The 21,675-nt window shown below is 41.6% G+C and overlaps 1 protein-coding gene across 1 annotated transcript; it reads left to right on the top strand.

Moving 5' to 3' along the window:
• The first annotated feature begins 3,105 nt into the window (after window positions 1-3,105).
• LOC133420450 (uncharacterized) lies at window positions 3,106-21,434 on the top strand. Its single transcript, XM_061710142.1, has 6 exons — window positions 3,106-3,173; window positions 3,295-3,618; window positions 3,716-3,856; window positions 3,923-4,054; window positions 21,315-21,347; window positions 21,430-21,434. The coding sequence occupies exons 1-6, from the start codon at window positions 3,131-3,133 to the stop codon at window positions 21,432-21,434; spliced, it is 678 nt and encodes a 225-aa protein (XP_061566126.1). The 5' UTR covers window positions 3,106-3,130.
• Window positions 21,435-21,675: the final 241 nt, after the last annotated feature.

Here is a 21,675-nt window from a genome sequence, read left to right on the forward strand (position 1 = left end):
TGTTAAACCTGCACAATCAGGCCACAGAAACAACAATGTGTGTCAGAGGCTGGTAAAGGTTTCTCAACTCCCAAGCATACATGAAAAACGCTGTTTAAAGCATAGAACCAGATGAAATTGATGACAGTTAGTTTACTGCACATCTATCCATCAACAAGCTTTTAATCAGCTGCCACAAGGAAACCTTTCATCTTCTATTTTCAATAACTATATGTCTAAAGTAAGTGTGTTAGATGGAAATGAGAAAGTGCTTTTGGACTCTTGATGAAGGCCCTTGCTTTTGCACGCCGCTGCAATCTTCCTCCTTCAGTGGCGTTACATCTACCGTAAAAGGCATGCATCTAAAAGCTCATGAAGCACAAATCTCTCTGAAAAGTTGATGGCGTTAGGTTGAGATACTGACCTCCAGGGGATGGGTGCATGAAGGAAAATACCTTCTGCAACATTTTTGACTGTAAATGTAATGTAACCTCAATGTTTGGAATACAAGATTAGTCTGAAACCAACTAAACACTTCCATGATACTATGTGACGGCACTAAGCACCTTGGTCAGGCAGGTAACCAACAGGCCAATGCCCACAAAGAAACAAAGAAACAAACCAATCCTACCTGGTTATGCAACACGTTTTTGTGTGCCTGTTTGTAAAACTTAGAAATGCTTAAATTCTGCTTCCTCATTATGAATCCAAACCTTTACTGCCCACAGCAAGAACCCAAATACTTGACAAGCTTGAGAGGTGTGCTATGTGTTTCATAGAGACTGTCCTGGTGTACAGTATGTGTTTTGGCTGTTTTGTTTTTCTTGTGTGCTTTTCTCCATGCGGTTTCAATTCAGTTTTATTCAGTCCAATTCAGTTGAATTCAATTTTATTAATATAGGTGTATTACAACAGAAGTTGTCTCTAGGTGCTTTCCAGAGACCCAGAACAAAACCCCCGAGAGGCTGCAGGTCAGCATGTAGCTCTTGAAGCTCTGGCCTGCAAAAATGCACACAAGAGAAAAGGGGGGTGGGGGGGCAGATCAGCACAACAAACTACAAGAACAATGGAGAATAATGATGGTTATGAGATACTTATAATTAATAACTGCGAAAGGAAAGAGAAGGAGGGGTGATGGGCACCGCTCAGTGGATCATGTTGGAGTCCCCCTGCAGCGTAGCTCTATAGCAGCATATCTAGGATGAAGCTATGTTAATAATAATAATAATAATAATAATACATTTTATTTGTAAAGCGCTTTTCTAGGTACTCAAAAGACGCTTTACATTAGAAAAAATCATAAAAGCAGTACACTCAAAGACACTAAAGACACTTTACAATAGTATAAAAATCATAAAAGCAGTACACATAGGACAATTACATGACACGGGACAGTACATGAGGACACTACATGACACGGCACATTAATCACACATTAAAAGCAGTTCTGTGAAGGTGTGTTTTGAGATGGGATTTGAATATTGGGAGGTCTGTACAGTCACGGATATGTTTGGGGAGGGAGATCCAGAGGGTGGGAGCAGCGATGGAGAAGGCTCTGTCCCCCCAGGTCCGGTGCTTGGTTCTGACTGGAGGGGAGAGGAGGTTGGCGTCAGAGGAGAGGAGGCTGCAGGAAGGGGTGTGACCGGTTTTGATGTTTCAGACCAGCTGCTCTAGTCTGGTCCTGCAGATGCAGCTACGACTACTGGCCCTAACACACTGGAGTTTACACTAACTAGAGGCTTTACTAAACAGAAAGGTTTTACGTTTGGTTTTAAAGGTGGAGGTGGTGTCAGCCTCCTGAACCCAGGTTGGAAGTTGGTTCCATTCTAATGGTTCCTGATAGCAGAAGGCCGTCCTCCAAATCTACATTTGGATCCTCTAGGAACTACGAGTAAACCTGCCCTCTGAGAACGGAGAGCTCTGTTAGGAACATATGGTACTATCAGGTCTTTTTGGACTTTATACGCAAGTAATAAGGTTTTGAATTGGAGCCAATTGAGTTTTACGGGGAGTCAATGGAGGGAGGCTAACACTGGAGCGGTCTAGTCTAGAAGATGTTGCGTCAATTATTTTTTCCGCATCACTCTGGGAGAGGATGTTCCTAATCTTTGTGATCACAGAGATGGAAAAACAGTGTTTTACAAGCCTGATTAAAATTAAACGACAAATCTTGATCAAAATAACACAGAAGTTTTGCACAGTTGTACTGGAGGCCATGACAACACCATTTAATCCCTTTCTAAGATGCTTGGCACCAATCTGTTTTATCTGAAGCTAATAATTAGTGGACATCCAGTCCTTGATGTCCCTAAGATATGCCTGAAGTTTAGCTAACGGTTCAATTTCATCTGGCTTCATAGACAAATAGAGCCGCGCATCATCAGCCCAACCATGGAGATGTATGCCGATCTGCGTTTAAATATTTCCATATATTTCTCATTAAGCTGCGTATATAGAAACGCTATCTCTCCCACAATGCATTCTTTTGGAAAAGCTGCAACAAAAGCTTCTTCAGATACCGCCTACCTTGGAAGAGGAGGAAAAGGGTCAACGGAAGAATGGAAGAACATGTCATGCAGTGCAATACAACATACATGGAGAACCTGTAGCCCTAAATCAGAGTGCATAGCTTACAAAATGCAGTAAGTTTGAGCAGACATGGCCCTGTAGCATGAGGTGTGCTGCAGTAGAGGAATAAAGCACAAATGATTCTCCCCAGGAAACACGATTTGGCCTCATGGACATGTAAGTAATGATGTTCTGCCTGCGGGCGAATCAGTCATTCAAACGTTCTATATAATATTGGCACATCTATGATCTCACCACATACTATCACATGAAGAAACATACGAGGACACTGCCATGCACAGACATTTGCATGCTTGCAGACACAAGTTCTTTACACATATTACGTAAAAGCACATATTAACCTAACAGAAACTCAAATCTTCTGCAAAAAGGTAAATTTGGATCACTTTTATATACTGTATTTAGATAATTGGAGCTTTCACTTCCTGTTGTAGAGGCAGTGACACCCACAAATCTGTGGCACTACGTGTAGAGATTTTCCGCTGAATGGGTTTTTTCTGGTCTTCGACCCCTTTGCTCCAACTGCCGTCACACTGGAAGAACAAACAACGGAGAGTGAAGGATGCTTGGGTTTTACGTGCTCTTGGTTCCTCTCTGTGGTGCCTGTAAGTCCCTGCACATACTTTTCCTATTAATGCTGAAAGTGATTTCTAAAAGCTAAAGAAAGAACTTTTTAACACGATGTTTGCGCTCAGTGGAAATCAAGTGATCTCATGTGTGTTTCAGATGGAGACGTGCTCTATGCTCACCCTGGAGACAATGTCACCTTGTCTTGTTTCTACACGGCCAGTTCCAAACATCTGAGCTGGTATAAGCAGGTGGCAGGGCAGCAACCCCAGATTGTGTCCTATTTCTACGAATCCTCATCCAACTCCAACAAATTCTTTTTGGAGTTTGAAAGCAACGAACGATTTTCGGTTCATGTAGGAAAAGGTTTCTACAATCTGAACATTTCTAACGTCCAAGACTGGGATTCAGCCATGTACTACTGTGGACATATGACTGTTACAGTCACTGAATTTGAGACTGCAACGTTTTTGATCTTGAAAGGTAGCGTTCTAATGATTTATATTTTGATATAAAATCTGATTGTATTTTTCCATCAGATCTCTGATTCCAAATTATTTATGAAATGTCTGTTGTTCAGATTCAAGTTGCAGGGCTCGTCTCCTCCAGCATCCAGACTCTGACGCCACACAGACAGAGTCAGATACTAGGACGCATCAGTGTGAGGTGGCTTTGTGCGGAGAGATTCTCTTCGGGACTGGGAAAGGACTGCGTGCTGGAGGTGAGTAACAGGTGTCATTGGTTTTTTTCTCGTAGTTGGTTGAGACAGTGTTGCTTGGCTTCACAGGGCAGCAGAGCAACGCTCCCTCTGTGTTGGTGTATTGTGGAGCTGCAGCGCTGCTTGTGTCTGGTATCTTCAACATCATCTTGTGTTGCATCTCCTGCCAAAAATCCAGAAGAAAAGGTCTCCACTCCGAAGGTAGAAAGTTTTTATTTTTTTCTATTTCCTTTTTTAAACAAGTTCCTGATGAGGATGAGAGCAAACAAGAAATAGTATGTGAACTCTGTGGAATTCTGCATTAAATATGAACGGATCATCATCTAAGACCCAATAACAGCGTTAAGATGAAAATATGCAAACTACCTACTTACTGAGTTTGTTGAATACAATAATTAAATATTCACATTTGCAGCGGAAAAAGTGAGTGCAGCCTTTTCATTCGTAACTTGGCCAGTCTCACAAATCTTTTTCTTGATGTATTCTGTTGTGGATTTTTACTTTTTTCCCCAGCGGTTATTGTCCCACTGCCTCATACGACTTGTGTTTGGTAGACTCACGAACATAGATGAGAACAGCCACCGTACTAAACTGTCTACACACTTTGGGTTTACATTGCATGCCTTCCCAGCCTTGTGGAGATCATCTCACCTTCATCACGTGCCTCCAGAGTGTGTTCATAAGGAACTGCTGGTACCAATGTTTTTTATCTATCAATGCAGCTTTAAGCCGAATCTCCAAACTCATTTCACTAATTGGACTCCAAGTGCACAAAATACTAACTCAGATTAGAATTTGTTGAAGTGATTAGTCCACATACAGGCAAAATAAGGCCCAGGGCCGGATGTGGCCCCTGCACCAGCTTGGATCATCCAGCTATTCAATTTCTATATTCCTTTAATCCTGTCCAGGATCACAGGGGTCTGCTGGAACCTATCCCAGCTCAACTCGGATCAGACCTTCAAATTTCATACAATAATGACAGAAACTTTTAATCTTTTCTACCTTCATGAAAGGTATCAAGGCAGTTGCTATGTTTTGACCAAGCATGCTAACTGTAGTACAGACGAATCTTTCACGAGGTGAAAATGAGAGAAAAAAACCATGAAAATCTCTTCCAACTTAATGTTTAGAGCAACATTTTTACAAAGCAGTCCAAAGCTGTACTATAACCTTATGAAGCAAGACTGTACGATGAAAGTAGCAGGTAAACAATGGCCTTCTGACAACTTAAATTAACTAAAGCCGTGTGTCCCCCTGGGTCAAAACATAGAACCATCTCTTTATTACCGTAGTCTATAGGCCCACTTCGTTTTCCCACCAACCTTGAATGTTATATTGAATGCTGAATGGGTGTGTTCAGTAAAGAGATGAGATATTATATCATTATATTACTTTGACTCATGTTTTATAGCAAATTAATGCAAAAGAACAAACAACAACAACCCCCTCAGCTAATTTCAAGGGGTTCACATACTTGTTCTTGTCTCTGTACTTATTTTAATTCCAGATAGTTTTTGTTGAGGCCTCTCAAAATGTTTTCTTTTAAGATAACCAGTTTTAATAACAACAAAAACTTTATTTAAAGGGTCCCATAACCAGCCAGAATACACCGCTGACAGTCAGGTCGGTTCACACATCCTCTCAACACGACTCAGAAGTGTGTATGAAGACTAAACCCATAATGCGTTTCTGTTCTTGCAGAATGAGGCGTCCGCCTCTGTACAGTATGCAGCTCTAGACTTCAAGCGCAGGACAGACACCAGCTGCAGACAGAACACCACAAAAGAAGAGATGATTTACTCTGGAGTTAGAACCGCACACTTGCAGTGACTTTTTATTCGGATCAACGACCACACTTCTGTCTGTCTGGAGCCGGAAAATTAAATTATCATCATTATTTGTAATAACATAACATCTCCCCCTTTAAAAATATTTGATCATCATTTCATTGTTTGATCAATCATCGAGCTGTAAATGTTTTTTAAGATTAAGTTTACCTTTTTAATAGGTCATTATTATAGAGAGATATTGAAATATTAGCATTTTTGAGTATTTATACATCGTATTAATTATTGGCTTGAAATGTTTAGCTGTCAGGCACCGTTGTGCTTTGACCACCAGGGGGCAGCAGTATGCGTGCATGTCACAAACTCTCATAACGAGAGGCCTATCCAAACATTTCAAATACAGAAGTGAGTAAGTGAGTTGTTTCCAGTTTGTTCTTCAGACATAACCATCCTGCCACGCAGTTAAGTGTTCATACATGCTTGAGTAGCATAAAAAATCCCTCCCTTTGGTTCAAGTCTGCTGAAACTCATCGTGCTGCATCGTGACACCAGTGTCTTGTGACGTCACATAAATGCGTCTCTATTTGTTCTGTCGTAGCCAGCGGCCCTGTAAATATGTTGTACCTTTTAAATAAACATTTCTTTTGAATATGGATGTGCTTCACTGAAATATAAAAACCAAGCACGGAGCTATAGCTTAGCTGTTTGGTTTAACTTTGGTACTATTTTTGTTCAAGAGCGAGAGTGTGTTTTAAACCTTAAACCTCCAATTGTGAGATAAGACTCAAACAAAGTTTCCAGTGCTGAGTTCCCGCTCTGGTCAATGTTGCATCGACTCAAGCCCCTGTGGTTTTGTCAGCTCCGCCTCTCCTCCGTCCTGACAGGATGTCTATGTGGTTGTATTTATGATTGAATATGTTTGTTCACGTTGGTTTTCAACAACATCTCTGCCCTTTTACTTGTCCCTCCCACGCTTAGATTTACATTAACCGATGTGACGTTTAACAAACAGTTTTCTCTGGCCACCTTTTGTCACCTTCGTAACATTGCTAAAATTAGGAACATTCTGTCTTAGACTGACACAGAAAAACAGATCCATGCATTTGTTACTTTAAGATTGGACTATTGTAATTAATTAGCACCTTCAGTGCGAAGGCCCTATTGTATCTGTAGGAATTTTTTTTTTTCTTTTTCTTCTGACGAAAGGAGGGCCTTTTTGCCCCCCTAAACGTGCCCAAAAAGTCACCAAATTTTGCATGCAAGTCAGGCCTGGTGAAAAATTTGATATTTAATGGTTTACATTAATGGGCGTGGCAAAATGGCTCAACAGCGCCTCCTAGAAAACTTTGTGGCTCAAGCCCCACAATACGGTTTGACGTACATGCACGAAAATCGCTACACACCTGTATAAGTACACAACTTAAAGAAAAGTCTCTTGGAGCCATGGCCGAAACCAAACAGGATGTCGGCCATTTTGAATAAATTGTGTCACTTTGGCGCAATTTATGCCATTCCTTCGGCAGTTAATTCAGCCCAAACCGTAACGTGCACCCAGGTGTGTTATACATCAAAATGTGCGTCTACATCCTGCGACACATGGTTTGACATAGGGAGTCGTGGGTGGTGTCATCAGATTCTTTATGGAGTCCTTGACCTTCATTGGCCTGAATTAGCCCCGCCCCTTCTTCTGATTGGTTGTCCCTTTTTTCTGCTATAACTTTTGAATGGTTTGACATAGGAAGTCGTGGGTGGTGTCCTTTCTGATATGCTTATGGGGGGCGGTGGCCGTGAGTGCGAGGGCCCGTTCATCGCTGCTTGCAGCTTTAATTATTATTGGGTTTTCCTAAAGTTCATTAAATATCCTCCAGCTGCTCTCAGACAGCAGGTTTACTTGTGGTTCCTGGAGTTTCTATAAGTGAAATGGGAGGTTGACCCTTCAGTTATCAGGCCCATTGTATTGAAGAAAGGTTTTGATGCTGACTTCCTTAGCAAAGCAATAATTAGTATCATTATTTTATTGGTTTAGTATTAATTGGACTACTTTGGAACAAGCTGAACTGCATTTGTCGTGATCACTACATAAACAAAGCTGAATTGAACTGAATTAGTATAAAGCTAAAAACAGCTGCTCACCAAGTCAGTTTTGCCCTCACACATAAGCATCACCAATGTGGCTGAAGGCAAAGCAGTTCTATTGAATTAATGTACATTTGAGAAGTTTGCTAATAAGTAAATCTGCAAATTCGTCATTTAAAAAAAAGTATTAAACAAAAGGTCCACTTGAAGTTAGGTGAATTCTGTTTTCTTGTTGGATTGTACTTGGCTCTACAGTGCAACTGTTACACAAATGAAATTTATGGCAAGTAGATGTGAAAATTATGAAAGTCCCAGAAGGTATTTATTGACATCACACGTTTTAAGAGGAATATATTTGCATCCTTTTCTCACTTTTGTCTCAATTTTCTAAATCTAACAAAATCAGACTACCTTCCCAAAATAATAAAGCCAACAATTAAAGCAAAATTCAGTATTTTCATCATTTATTCATGGTTCTGGGCGTGGTTTCAGCAGCGGAGGCAGACCTATGGAAATCTGCGCCTGTCGACAGGCGCAGATTCTGAACGGCTCGTAGAAGCCATATGACACTGGAAGGATCCTCCGGGCGGGGTGTACAGAATTTGGTTGCTTTCTTCCTTCTCTGTGTTGGCAGGGTGAGGGGAGACCACTTTATATATGTTAAAACAAGAAAAAACGTGTTATTTAAGGAATAACTTAATACTTGCTTCTCATAGGAATAATACTTCATTCTATATTAGTTTATTAACCTTTTTTACCTTTTTTTATTCTTATGACTAATACGTTTCAGAAATGCCCTTTATTTTGATTTTTAAGATTCCATAGACAACAGAAGAATTACAAAAACGGATTTGTAAAAATTAAGACAATTCAAAAAGAATCAGGTTCAGGAAGAACAGTTTGTAGGATGAGAAGTCAGGAAATAGATGCACACAAAGACATTAAACCAGGGATTGTTATGAGATAACAAATGAAGAGCAACACGTTCGAGACAGTAAGCACATTATACACAATAATGTTGGGAAAAAGGCATATATTAATTAATAAAACAACACAACCAGTCCGAAGATCAGCTGTCGGCCCATGTGCGTGTATTTGTGTGTAGAAGATAAATTAAAAAGGGGGTGGAACAAGATAGCGATCAACCCTGTTGGTGCTGACATAACGTGAGGGTCCAAGATGGCAGCTGATCAGTGTTGTGCAACAAAGGGAGTGCTGGTTCAGTTATTAGAGTGTTAATAATTGTCTTATGACAGTATTAATAATGAAGATTACGTATCAAAATGAATCATCAAAATTAATAAATCAAAATGGGGCACCACCTGAATTATCAGGAAATAATAACTAAACAGCACAATCAGTCTTAAAGTAGCTGTTATTCTATGCATGCCAGCATGTTGCTAGGGTTGGCGTTACAGAATAACAGTGAAGGAAGGAGTCAGTGCACAGGCCTCTGCAACCAGCAAATGCAACAAATATGTGCAAAATAAACACAAAGAACGTCATCTGGGATCTGTCCCTTGAGGGGGGGGTTATGTCAGTGGTTGACATTTCCCCCCAGTTTGTGTTTCTGTTTTGCCCCGCCGACAGTCACGATGGCTGTTCATACACATGGTGTGGCTAAAGAAAAGATGGCTGACCAAGTCACATGGTGATTGAATTTCACCTGATTCAAAATGGTGGACGAGATTTCATCTCCTTCAGTGAGAACAAAAGAACTCATCGGCTTTATGGCCCAGATAAGAGTCTGCGTGTGTCCGGGGTTTAGTAGGAGAGGATGAGAGGAGAAAAGTAAAACCCAAGACATGAGAATAACTTCTCACCACCAGAAAATCCAGCTCTTCTGATTTTTCCCACACAGAGACGCACCAATGTGAAACTAACTTCACCTGTGCTCTCTGGTCATTCAACTGGGAAATGAGGAAGGGCTTTGTTTTCTGTTGTGAAAGAACACGTCAACAAGATCCAGTAACGTGGTAGCAGCAGTAGACAAACGATAAAATAAACAAAGACACTAAGCCAATAAACCAAGTTGTGACCAGTGTTGTGCTAGTTACTGAAAAATAGTAACTAGTTACCGTTACTAGTTACTTCATTAAAAAAGTAACTCAGTTAGTAACTCAGTTACTTAGACCAAAAAGTAATGTGTTACTATGAAAAGTAACTATTTAGTTACTTTAAATAAAAACATTTTTTCAAATGCTCCCATTAATGCCACTCTAGCCTTCATTTCAGCAGGTACTGTATGGATTTGCATTGTGCCTTGTGTTCTGCATTCTGATTGGCTAGACAGTCTCCCCGCTCCTTCACTTCCTGTATCAATAACGTTGGTCGCTTAGCAACGATGCTGAGAACGGCCAATGAGCTTCAGCCAGCAGCTCAGGAACGGGACTCTTTGATGAATCGTTCATTACAGTTTTCAAATATAACCAATGGTGGCATGTCGGTTTATAAGAATCTTCTTGCCCAGAAGAAAAAAGAGAGACAAAACGACCCATAACTATTTTCTTCTCTCGAAAATACACACCTGCTGGGCTTTAGGAGAAAAAGACGCTACAGCGCGAGTCGGGATGCAGCGGCTCAGAAGAGCAGTGGAATACATGGGAGGCGGTGCGGATCTCCGCAATTTGAAGCCTTCTATAATAATTGTAAAAAGAATTTCACTTATCACGGGTTCTTTTGGAACGTAATCCCTGCGAAAAACAAGGGATTACTGTAATGACAATATCTCCACGTTGCGAAACTCGCCTTCTCTTGGCTCATGACCGTCATGTTTTTGAAAGCACACACAGACACACTACATTTCCTACGGTCTATGCGTGTGGGGAAAAAAAGCTTCACTGTAGCCAGAAATAACGTAACGGTAACTGCGTTACTGAATTTAAAAAGTAATGCGTTAGAGTATTAGTTACCGCAAAACTAACGGCGTTACTGTAACATCCCAACACTGGTTGTGACGGGATCATCAGTCTGGCTCACAATGTAGAACTAAACTTGTTCAATGTGTTAACTATGTTTCTCTGCCCAGACACAAAACAGCCTCTTACGTACATCTTTGGAAGTGAAGAAAAAGGTGGTTCTGTCCATGACAGACCAGTGTTTCTTGGTGAACAGCTGGATGGTTGCGCTCCACAGGTGATCCAGGTTAAAAGCAGCTCTTTTCCTGCTCTCCTCATCTCCGTGTGGATGAGGGGATGCAGCATGGGCACAGCAGCTGGGCCTCCTTCATCTCCAGGTGGGTCCAAAGGCGTTCAGGTCGTCAGGGCATGCCAGGGTCCTTCGTTCGGCTCATCTGGGGCTCGAAGCGTTCGCGGGTCACTCGTTGCAGCACTGCAGACTGTGGTTGCCATTTCCAGGCAACCAGACACGCGCGTCGCCGCGTACCCTACGGCGTAGGCTCTGCGTTGGTGTAACGCGGAACCATAAATCAGCCTTAAAGGGGACATATTATGGCATTTAATGTATATTTTAAACAGGCCTTGAATGCCTTACAAACAATCTAAAGCTTGTTTTTTCTACATAAATCAGAAATTCAGCCTGTGGGCCATGTCTTTAGTTTTACTGCTTCTAAAGCCTTTTTCTGTGCTTCATTCTGAGGGGAGGCGAGGCTATGATAATGAGGCTCTGCGCTGATTGGCTGCTTGAATGACGTGTAGCAGGGGAGGAGACAAAGCGTCGCTCCGGGGAGAAGAGCAGCGGCTGCGTAGCAAAGCGTGTCCACGGTTCAATCGACGCGTACCCTACGCCGTAGGCTCTGCGTTGGTGTAACGCGGAACCATAAATCAGCCTTTAGTCACCTCGTCTTCACACAGGAAGATTGAATTTAATTCTAAACAGGTACACCACGGTTATTTACTCCAATTCCTCATCATTTCACTTCTTATGTTACAAGACAAATTAATCATGTTAACTGTAAAGAAAATCACAACACTGAATTTTCACAAATGGCAACTTTATTGTTAAAATATATAAATAAAATGTATGCACTATTGCTGGCTCAAGGAAGGACCGCGCGTCTTCTGAATGTGTCGTTGAACAACTCCAGGTGCTTGAAAGATCTGAAACCAGGGTCGGCGCCAGAGCAAAATATTCAGAGGGGGCACGAGGCTTATTAGGGTGGGCACAAAATCAGTCCTGTAGGAGAGCATTTTAAGGAAAAAAGTGCATTCTCACTGCTTTCCTATTAATAATCTGTCTAAAACATGTGGAGAAATAAAATCACTTAGATGTAAATAATGCAAGGAAGCGCACATTTTACTTTGACTGAAAACGTTTTACGAGTAACACACAACGAGGTCACATACATGTTTTCAATATATCAAGTTGATCCGTTCATGCCCCGACAGAGCGGGGGAACGGCAGGCAGCAGAGCCGGCTGTCAGAGCTGACAGCCGGCTCTGCTGCGCTGGGCGGGGCGCCGGGCGAAGCGCAAAGTGGGGCGCAGGTTTTTGTGCAGAGCGAAGCGACCGGTGTACAGAGCTAGATGGCAGAGTCTGGAAGTCAGGCTCTGTTGCAGGGTCTGACTGGACAGACTGCCACCGGGATGGCTGAGTCTGTGTTGGATGGAGAGGAGGATAGTGTAATGGAGGAGGATTTGTTTAAACTTGCTGCAAAGAGGAAAACACCAGAATCCGCAGTTGACAGTGAAAATGTGAACAAAATGTCTAAAAAAAGACTCAGTGTTCCCCCTCTGAATTAAGCCTTTTTCACATAGAACGGGGTGGCGCAGACTCGGCGCAGAGTCCGCGCAGGTGGAGCAGAGTCGGCGGCGAGTGGGCGCAGACTCGGAGCAAAGCAGGGCGCGCCTGGGTCTCCAACTCTGGTCCTGCATGTTTTAGATCTTTCCCTGCTTCAGCACACCATGATACAAGGAACTGTGTCAGCAACAGAACTGTCCAGACCTTGATGACAAGTTAATGACGACCCTCGATTAGAATCAGGTGTGTTCATGCAGGGAGACACCTAAAACATGCTGGATAGGTGGATCCAGGACCAGGGTTGGAGACCCCTGAACATATTTGTTGCAAGTTGCTTGGCGACCGAAAAAAAGTTCCATAACCACATATTGATAAATGATTCAATTGATCCTGATATGAGGCATGGAAATGCTATATTTTATTTTAAATGAACATTTTATTGTTAAAAGAGCAAAAGAATATCACATTTCTACCACTTTTAAACACAACAGGTATGTCCAAATTCTGGGAGATTTCTCTCCACTTTTGTCCCTTGATGTCCCGATAGGCCTGCAGTCTCATCCCACAGCTCCTCACACAGACTCACCGAGACGCCCTGACGCTGACTCGTGTGCAGTTGCCGGGTCCGTGCTGTTGGAACTGATCCTTTTATGAGGGTAAATGTCGATGCAAAACCTAATTTTAATTGTCCCTCGCTGTTGAAACCGGTGGAAAACAGTCACCGCTGCTGAACAATGGCTGAAGCTCCAGCCGGCGGAGAGAGCTGGTTGTGGGCGTGGTTTCAACAGCGGAGGCCGACCTATGGAAATCTGCTCCCGTCGTGAGTCACGACGGGAGCAGATTCTAAACGGCTCAAGAAAGTCACATGACACTGGGGGATTCAGTCGGGCGGGGGGGAACAGACCTTGCAGATTTTCATGGGATTTCATCTCCCCTCTGCTGGCAGGGTGAGGGGAGACCACTTTATATATGTTAAAACAAGAAAAAACAAGTTTTTCATAATAGGTCCCCTTTAAGGCTGCAGCGGCGTGGGAGAGTTGGATGTCTGAGGGAGAACACAGTTTCACCAAGAATGGAAAGCAGCGCCGGGCAAGTTATGCCACAGTTTGCAGATGTATTGTTGATGCGTGGGCTAACGTGTCTGCTGGGACTATTTTGCGAGCTTTTGCAAAAGTCGGCAAGTCCGAGGCGCCGCACGGCACGGAAAGTGACTCTGACAGCGAGGAAATTGGGACTGGCACAGCTGATTTCTTTAATGCAGAAACAGAGGATGAGGATTTCGATGGGTTTGATTAATGTAAAAACTGAAATAAAGTAGCCTACAATCAAACAAAGTTTTGCTCCTGCTCTATTTTTAAATACACACACTTGTGTGCTTGTGTGTGTGTGTTCTGCGGCGCGTGCGTGTGTGTAGACGGCGCCTTTAGGTTCGGTGCGCCGTGTGTGTGTTTTAAATACAGAAATTACACAAAACTGAGGGTGCGCCTTTCCACACGGCGCCCGTATGGTCGCGAAAATACGGTATTTATGTATGAAATGTCAGATAGGTAATTTTTTGACGACACCCCAAACATTTAGGTATGAATCTTACCTGTCCAGGAGAAAATCCGCAACGTTGGCGTCTGTCTTCAAATTCTTCTCCGCTTTCAGCCGTCTCCATCTATCAAAAGCATCTCCTATACAAATCCTTGTTTTATTTCGGACCTTGTCACGACGTAACTCGGATTCATAACGAGGTCTTTTAGGTTTTGGAAAGCTAGACATTTTTTCATCCAACACGTTCGTAGCGGCTGCTGCGATAATTAGAGCCGAGCTGGCAACCCGGATGCCGAAACACTACTGACTTCGTGATTGGGAGATAGGTGGAGGGTGGAGCTTCACGCCAAAACAAAAAATTACAACATCAACATCAGTTGAGGGCTGCAACTCCTCTTTTTAAACAGGAATATCCTGGCTTGAGTGCTGTTGTCAGTGACATAAGTATTTGAAATGAACATGATTTTTAAATGTCTGTTGACATATCGGGGTCATTTTATGATTCGTTTTATTATTGCTCTTGCATAAAGCTCCTTTAACTTTCTTCTCCTCTTGCAGCAGAAGCCGAATGCGCAGTCCCGCACCTGCCCGACGGCACCCAATCAACCGCGGTCACAAGCTTTCCCAAAAGCCTGCACACACATTCAATAAATAAAGTTAAAAAATGTGCAACTAAGCAATTTGATAAATCTATTGAGCAAATCATGGCAAATAAAGGGCTATTGTGACTCAAGTACAATGTGAGATTATTACTATCACCTACGTTGTTGTGCAAATAAATAAAGTTGCCACATGTGAAAAATATACAAGTAACAAAATACGCCTCGTTACAATGCCAAAATAACTCCAAATAGGAATTCCATTATCTGGCACTAAAAGCTCGATCTCAATAGCTTCAGTTTGGTTTGACTACAGCTAGTGCTGGGCGATATGACCAAAAATGTATATCACTGTATTTTTCAAAATTATATCGGTTTCACGGTATATCACGGTATTTTTTTTTCATGCACAACTGGGTGTTAACCACATTTTCTAATGATTTGGAAAGGAATTGCAGCAGTAAATTGGCTTAGAATGGCCTATTTTACTGTCATGAGGAAGAAATATTGTAGAAAAACATTAATGTCCACACTAGTATAAATACAGGTTTGCATGGCCTCACAAAAAGATGCCGTTTACAATGAGGTGGCGGCACTTATGATTCTAATGAAGTGAGAAAATCAGTCAGACAACACTTAAAGACTTTAAAGGGGACCTATTATGAAAAACACGTTTTTTCTTGTTTTAACATAAAGTGGTCTCCCCTCACCCTGCCAACACAGGAAAGATAAAATCCCATCAAAATCTGCAAGGTCTGTACCCCCGCCCTGCAGAATCTTCCAGTGTCATGTGACATCTCTACGGCCCGTTCTGAATCTGCGCCTATGGTGACGTCACCATAGGCGCTCATTTCCATAGGTCAGCCTCCGCTGCTGAAACCACGCCCACAACCAGCTCTCTCCGCCGGCTGGAGCTTCAGCCATTGTTTAGAAGCGGTGACTGTTTTCCACCGGTTTCCACAGCGAGGGAGAGTTAAAATGAGGTTTCGCATCGACATTTACCCTCATAAAAGGATCAGTGCTCACAGTACGGACCCGGCAACTGCACACAAGTCAGCGGTAAGTTACGTTATTTATATTTGTATGATCTTTGCATGGACTAAGTATTTAGCTTAGCTCCGGAGCACCGGGGCCGCATACGGAGCTGCCGGAGCTGCTCACGGACCGGACCGTCGAGGAGCCCCGGGTTCGGAGCTCCGAACCCGGAGCTCCGAACCCAGGGGCTCCGGGCGCCGGCGGCAGTATTAGTACCGTAATACATTTTTCTTCTGTGGTTTCAGATCTTTCAAGCACCTGAAGCTGTTCAACGACACCTTCAGAAGACGCGCGGTCCTTCCTTGAGCCAGCAATAGTGCATAAATGTTATTTATATACAACTTATGTTGTTTTATTTTTTTAACAATAATGTTGTGATTTCTTTACAGTTAACATGATTCATTTGTCTTGTAACAAAAATTAAATGAGGAATCGGAGTAAATAACTGTGGTGTAACTGTTTAGAATTACATTAAATCTTCCCGTGTGAAGACGAGGTGACTAAAGGCTGATTTATGGTTCCGCGTTACACCAATGCAGAGCCTACGGCGTAGGGTACGCGTCGATTTAACGCAGAACCGTGGAACACGCTATGTGTACGCAGCCGCTGCTCTTCTCCCCGGAGCGACGCTTTGTCTCCTCCCCTGCTACACGTCATTCAAGCAGCCAATCAGCGCAGGGCCTCATTATCATAGCCCCCCCTCACCTCAGAATGAAGCACAGAAAAAGGCTTTAGAAGCGGTAAAACTAGAGACATGGCCCACAGGCTGAATTTCTGATTTATGTAGAAAAAACAAGCTTTAGCTTGTTTTTAAGACATTCAAGGCCTTTTTAAAATATACATTAAATGCCATAATATGTGCCCTTTAAGTGTTGTCTGACTGATCTTTTACAAAATTACAAGGTAGAAAATATTTATTGAACATAAAAAACTGAATATTTTTTAATTTCCAGCATTATGTTGTTTTGGTTCCACCTCCTGGTGAATGTTAGGTAAAATTCTTATGTGGTTACTTTTTGGTTGGCCAACGATTTATGTTTGTGGTGCGCAACTGTTACGGGAGCGGCCAGTCTATTTCCTTATATTACAACGCCGTTATTAATTGTTCGTTTTTTTCCCACTTATTCCACCGAACACCGAAAGTGTTTTTTTGCCATTTTCGGCCGAACAATTTCGGTTACCGAACAATCGGTGCATCACTACTGCTAAACCGTCCCCTCACAAACAGTGTCCGCACCGCGGAACGTAGCGCTGCGCGGCGTTCCCAACGTTGTGTACGCTACTGTACATACTCACCGGTATTACGGTATATGAAAAATTCCTATCATAAGAAAAATAAACACCGGTATTCGGTATGAACCGGTATACCGCCCAGCACTAACTACAGCCCAAGGTGTATACACCTTAGTTTGTTAAAAATTAGTTATTGATTTACGCAATAATTCAACTTTCTGTTAGTGCATATAAACGTACATATGGCGCTTTTACACTAGTACCTACTCAGCCCGACTCGACTTGACTCGCCTTGGCCTCGTTTCTTTTCAATACCCAAATCAGAAGTGGGCGAGTTGGAGCGAAGCTGCTGTAACGTATTTGATTGTGTGATTTAAACGAAAAAGACAACAACACTAAAGATGTAGAACATGGAGGAGATGATATATGTGCTGCTGGGTCTGTGGCTTATGTTCGATATCAAGTTAAAAAATGAGAGTGAGAGAAGCTTCAAGCGGTGACGCTTTTTAATTTTTTTTAGTTTGTCTCGGCGCTGCTGTCCGTTGGTAGCCGCGAGCAGCTATGAAGTGACAGAGCTCCTGGTAGATGTGGTTGTTCTTTATCGCCCTAGATCCCTTTTTAATTCTCTCCTCAGCCACCAGGTTTATGAACATCTGCACCTCAGAGTTGGATCATCAAACAGACTTTTGCGCTGCTATTGCCTTTCGAATAAAATGAACAAGAAGCCGCGAGTTGCTCTTTCGCTGATGTCACATTCGGACTCAGATGTCTGACTCCCAACCCCCTGACCAATCGGTGGCCTGTAGTGTGATGACGTCAGATACAGCCCGACTCAGAACCTCAGCAGAGTAGTTACAGAAAAGTATCTACTCGGCACGCCACGACCCCTAGTGGAAAAGTGCAAAACCGAGGCGAGGCGAGTCGAGTCAGGCTGAGTAGGTACTAGTGGAAAAGCGCCATTAGTGTCTCAGCAGGAACCTGAGCAGGCTGCTGAATATCATGGAGAATGAACACCAGCCACTGCACAGTGGTTGACTGAATAAACAGCTGAATAAACAGCGAAACATATTCAGTGACAGACTCCTGTCACTGGCATGCTCATCAAACAGGTTGAGGAACTCTTTTGTTCCCAGGGCCATGCAGCTCTACAACACCAATGTGTCACTTCTGGTCAGCCAATCAAACGCAGTCTTGTCGCTTAAGAGTGAAGACAGGTTCAGCCTTCTTATCATACAATGTGTGAATCTCGCACGATGACATCTGCACACTTTGTCTTCTGTTTGACGTATTTATTTCTAGGGAAGATGGGTGAGTTTTGACTTTTTTTAATACAAATGTAATGTTTTCCTTTTATATAATGGTTATGCTGATTCGGTAAAACATATTGACTGTATGTTTTTTTTTTCATTAATTTTACTGATTTCCCTTCAGCTCAGAAGATCCATCTGACATCATCTTCAAAGGTTCAACAAGAAACTGGTTTTATATCAGCTCATGTTGGAGACCATGTGACTTTGAAATGTAACTATAATAATAATCCAACGTGGCTTTACTGGTACATGCAACCTCTGGGAGAAAAACCTAAGTGCATCTCAACTTTTTACATAAAAGGCATGACAGTCACTTTTAATGAAATTTCCAAGAACAATTCACGCTTCACTCTGGACATAAAAAAACGTAATCACCACTTAACAATTTCAGATCTGAACCTTTCAGACTCAGCCACATACTACTGTGCAGCTCGAAATGTAATCATTTGGGATTTTGCGGAGGGTAAAACAGTCACTGTGAAGGATTCAGATTCAAACATCCAGGCGTTGATCCATCAGTCGTCATCTGAGACCATCCAGCCAGGAGACTCTGTGTCTCTGAAATGTACAGTACAGACTTGGAGCCGTAATGGAGAACGTCGCGTTTACTGGTTCAAAGAGTCAGAAGAATCTCATCCAGGACTCATTTACACCCATGGAGCCAGGAATGATCAGTGTGAGAGGAATCCGGACTCAGAATCACACACATATTTCTACAACATGCTGATGAAGGACCTGAATGTGTCTCATGCTGGGACCTACTACTGTGCTGTTGCTTCATGTGGACAAATATTGTTTGGAAACAAAACTAGGCTGGATTTGACATGTGAGTAACATTATAACTGAGCTTCAAAAATAATACAGAATTACACTCTAAATAAAATATTTATTGAGATTCTCTCCCTGCAGATGAGGTCAATTTTGTATCTTATTTCTGGTGTGGAGCTCTTGCGTTTACCTCCATCCTGTGTGTTTTACTTGCTTTCTCGGTGTGTTTGATGAACAACAAAAGCAACTATGAATCTTCAGGTAGCTTTTAAAAAAAGAAATAAAATAAAATAATAATTATTCTCACACCCTATGTTTTCAATGGATTAAGTGTTTATATGAAACATTTTCTTTTTCACAAGTTGGGTCTAAAACAAGATTACCACATCTCACCACAGATGCAAAGGTGAGTATTAATAATATAACTGAAGTGATCAGTTGCACTAGATATGTAATAGTAACAACAAACAATTCACTTCATGTCGCTCTTAAAACTGCTACTAAACACTTTGTTTCCAGGGTTACCTACGTGCAGAAAACATCTATTGTCCTACTTTGAGTGCCAACCTGACCAACAGATCAAGAACACAGAGGGATCCCACCTGGAGTGAATGTGTGTACTACACTGTAAAACCGTAGAACTAGCGTCTTAAGAGGCTAAATGTATAATTAGATATAAATAAATCAGCCACATTTTAGTTTTAACTGTTTTTCCTGTATATATATATATATATATATATATATATATATATATATATATATATATATATATATATATATATATATATATATATATATACACACAATATATACAATACAATATATGACATGACCCACAGAAGAAGGTCAAATCCTAATTTTTCTCTCTTTTCATTGTGCTCACTTCCACTGCAACTGAATGTGTTAATTATGAAATCAGATTTTTTTTTGCATATAAAGTCATTATTGTTTGTATTTTATCCTCAACCCTTTACATGTATGTGACTTCATGTATCTGAAAATAATAAAACATTGTTACAACCTGGAGGTTTTTGAGTTTTGCTCGTGAGTGTTCAGCAACTTGCACCTCCTCATCTGAGAAGCTGATTGCATCATAGTTGTCATAGAATCTAGTTAACCTTATCGTCTGTAGCTGTAGATATAATTTGTTCTGACTGGTACTGAAGTAAAAAATGAATTAATTAATTAAAAAAGATCCACACTTCATACACAGAGAGGCAAGAATCACTTGATGATTAATTAAATTAAACTTTATTTATATAGTGTCAAATCATGACAAATGCCATCTCAAGGCACTTCAACAATACAGTTCAACTCATTAGTCAAATTAATAAAAAGCTCATAAAATAACAGTTTACTACTTTATTAAGGAAACCAACAGATTGTATCAAGAAAGAGGAGATAACAGGCACAACAGATCAAAAGCACCTGCTGGGAAAAAGTTGGAGTAGAAGAAAAGAGCGTGAGGAGAGGTGCATCATGGGAGGTCCCCCACCAGTCTAGGCTTATAGAGGGATGTTTCAGGGCATATGAGCCATCACTAAATATAAGCTTTATCCAAAAGGAAGGTTTAATCTTGAAGGTAGAGAGGGTATCTCATTCCCGAACACAAATTGGCAGCCGGTTCCAGAGGAGAGGAACCTGATAACTGAAGTCTCTGCTTCCCGTTCTACTTTTGAAACTCTAGGAACCACAAGTAAACTTGCTGTCTGAGGACCAAGTGCTCTGCTTGGAAAATATGGAGCTATGAACTCTTTCAGATATGATGGAGCTTGGACATAAGAACTTTATATATGAGGAAAATAATTTCAAATTCTATTCTGGATTTTATAATCAGCAAATGAAGAGAAGCTACAACTGGGTAAATATTATCCTTACTATAGTTCTAGGTAGAACCCTGGCTGCAGCATTTTGGATGAGCTGGAACATTTTAAGAGGACAACCCAATACTACAGAATTATAATAGTTATATCTTGAAGTAATCTGACCTATTTCTTTTAATATTACAAAGGTGAAAGAGGCGGTCCAAGAAACCAGTATAATATGTGGATCAAAAAACAGATTCTGGTCAAAAATAACACCTAGGTTCCTTTCTGTACTAGAGGCCAGGGTAATACTATTCTAGGCCAACCTTTGTTTTCCCACCGACCTTGAATGTGTCGTTGAATGCTGAATGGGTGTGTTCAGTAAAGACATGAGATATTATATCATTAGATTACCTTGAATCATGTTTTATAGCAAATGAATGCAAAAAAAAAAAAACAACAACAACAAACCCCTGAGCTAATTTCATGGGGTTCACATACTTATGTTTGTCTCTGTGCTTATTTTAATTCTAGATAGTTTTGGTTAAGGGATGATAAAATGTTTTCTTTTAAGATAACCAGTTTTAATGACAACAAAAACTTTATTTAAAGGGTCCCATAACCAGCCGGAATACACCGCTGACAGTCAGGACGGTTCACACATCCTCTCAACACGACATGAAGTGTGTATGAAGACAATACCCATAATGCGTTTCTGTTCTTGCAGAATGAGGCGTCCGCCTCTGTACAGTATGCAGCTCTAGACTTCAAGCGCAGAACAGACACCAGCTGCAGACAGAACACCACTAAAGAAGAGATGATTTACTCTGGAGTTAGAACCGCACACTTGCACACTTGCACACTTGCAAACTTTTTAATCGGATCAACGACCACACTTCTGTCCGTCTGGAGCCAGAAAATTTAATTATCATCACTATTTGTAATAACATAACATTTCGCCCTTTATAAATAT

This window comes from Cololabis saira, chromosome 20 (assembly GCF_033807715.1).
Source record: "Cololabis saira isolate AMF1-May2022 chromosome 20, fColSai1.1, whole genome shotgun sequence".
In the NCBI taxonomy this organism is placed as follows: Eukaryota; Metazoa; Chordata; class Actinopteri; order Beloniformes; family Belonidae; genus Cololabis; species Cololabis saira.

Coding starts and splice junctions, on each gene's coding strand:
- LOC133420450 (XM_061710142.1), top strand. CDS start 3,131: ATGCTTGGGTTTTACGTGCTCTTGGTTCCTCTCTGTGGTGCCT. Junction 3,174..3,294: donor GGTTCCTCTCTGTGGTGCCT/GTAAGTCCCTGC, acceptor TGTGTGTTTCAG/ATGGAGACGTGCTCTATGCT. Junction 3,857..3,922: donor GAAAGGACTGCGTGCTGGAG/GTGAGTAACAGG, acceptor TTGGCTTCACAG/GGCAGCAGAGCAACGCTCCC.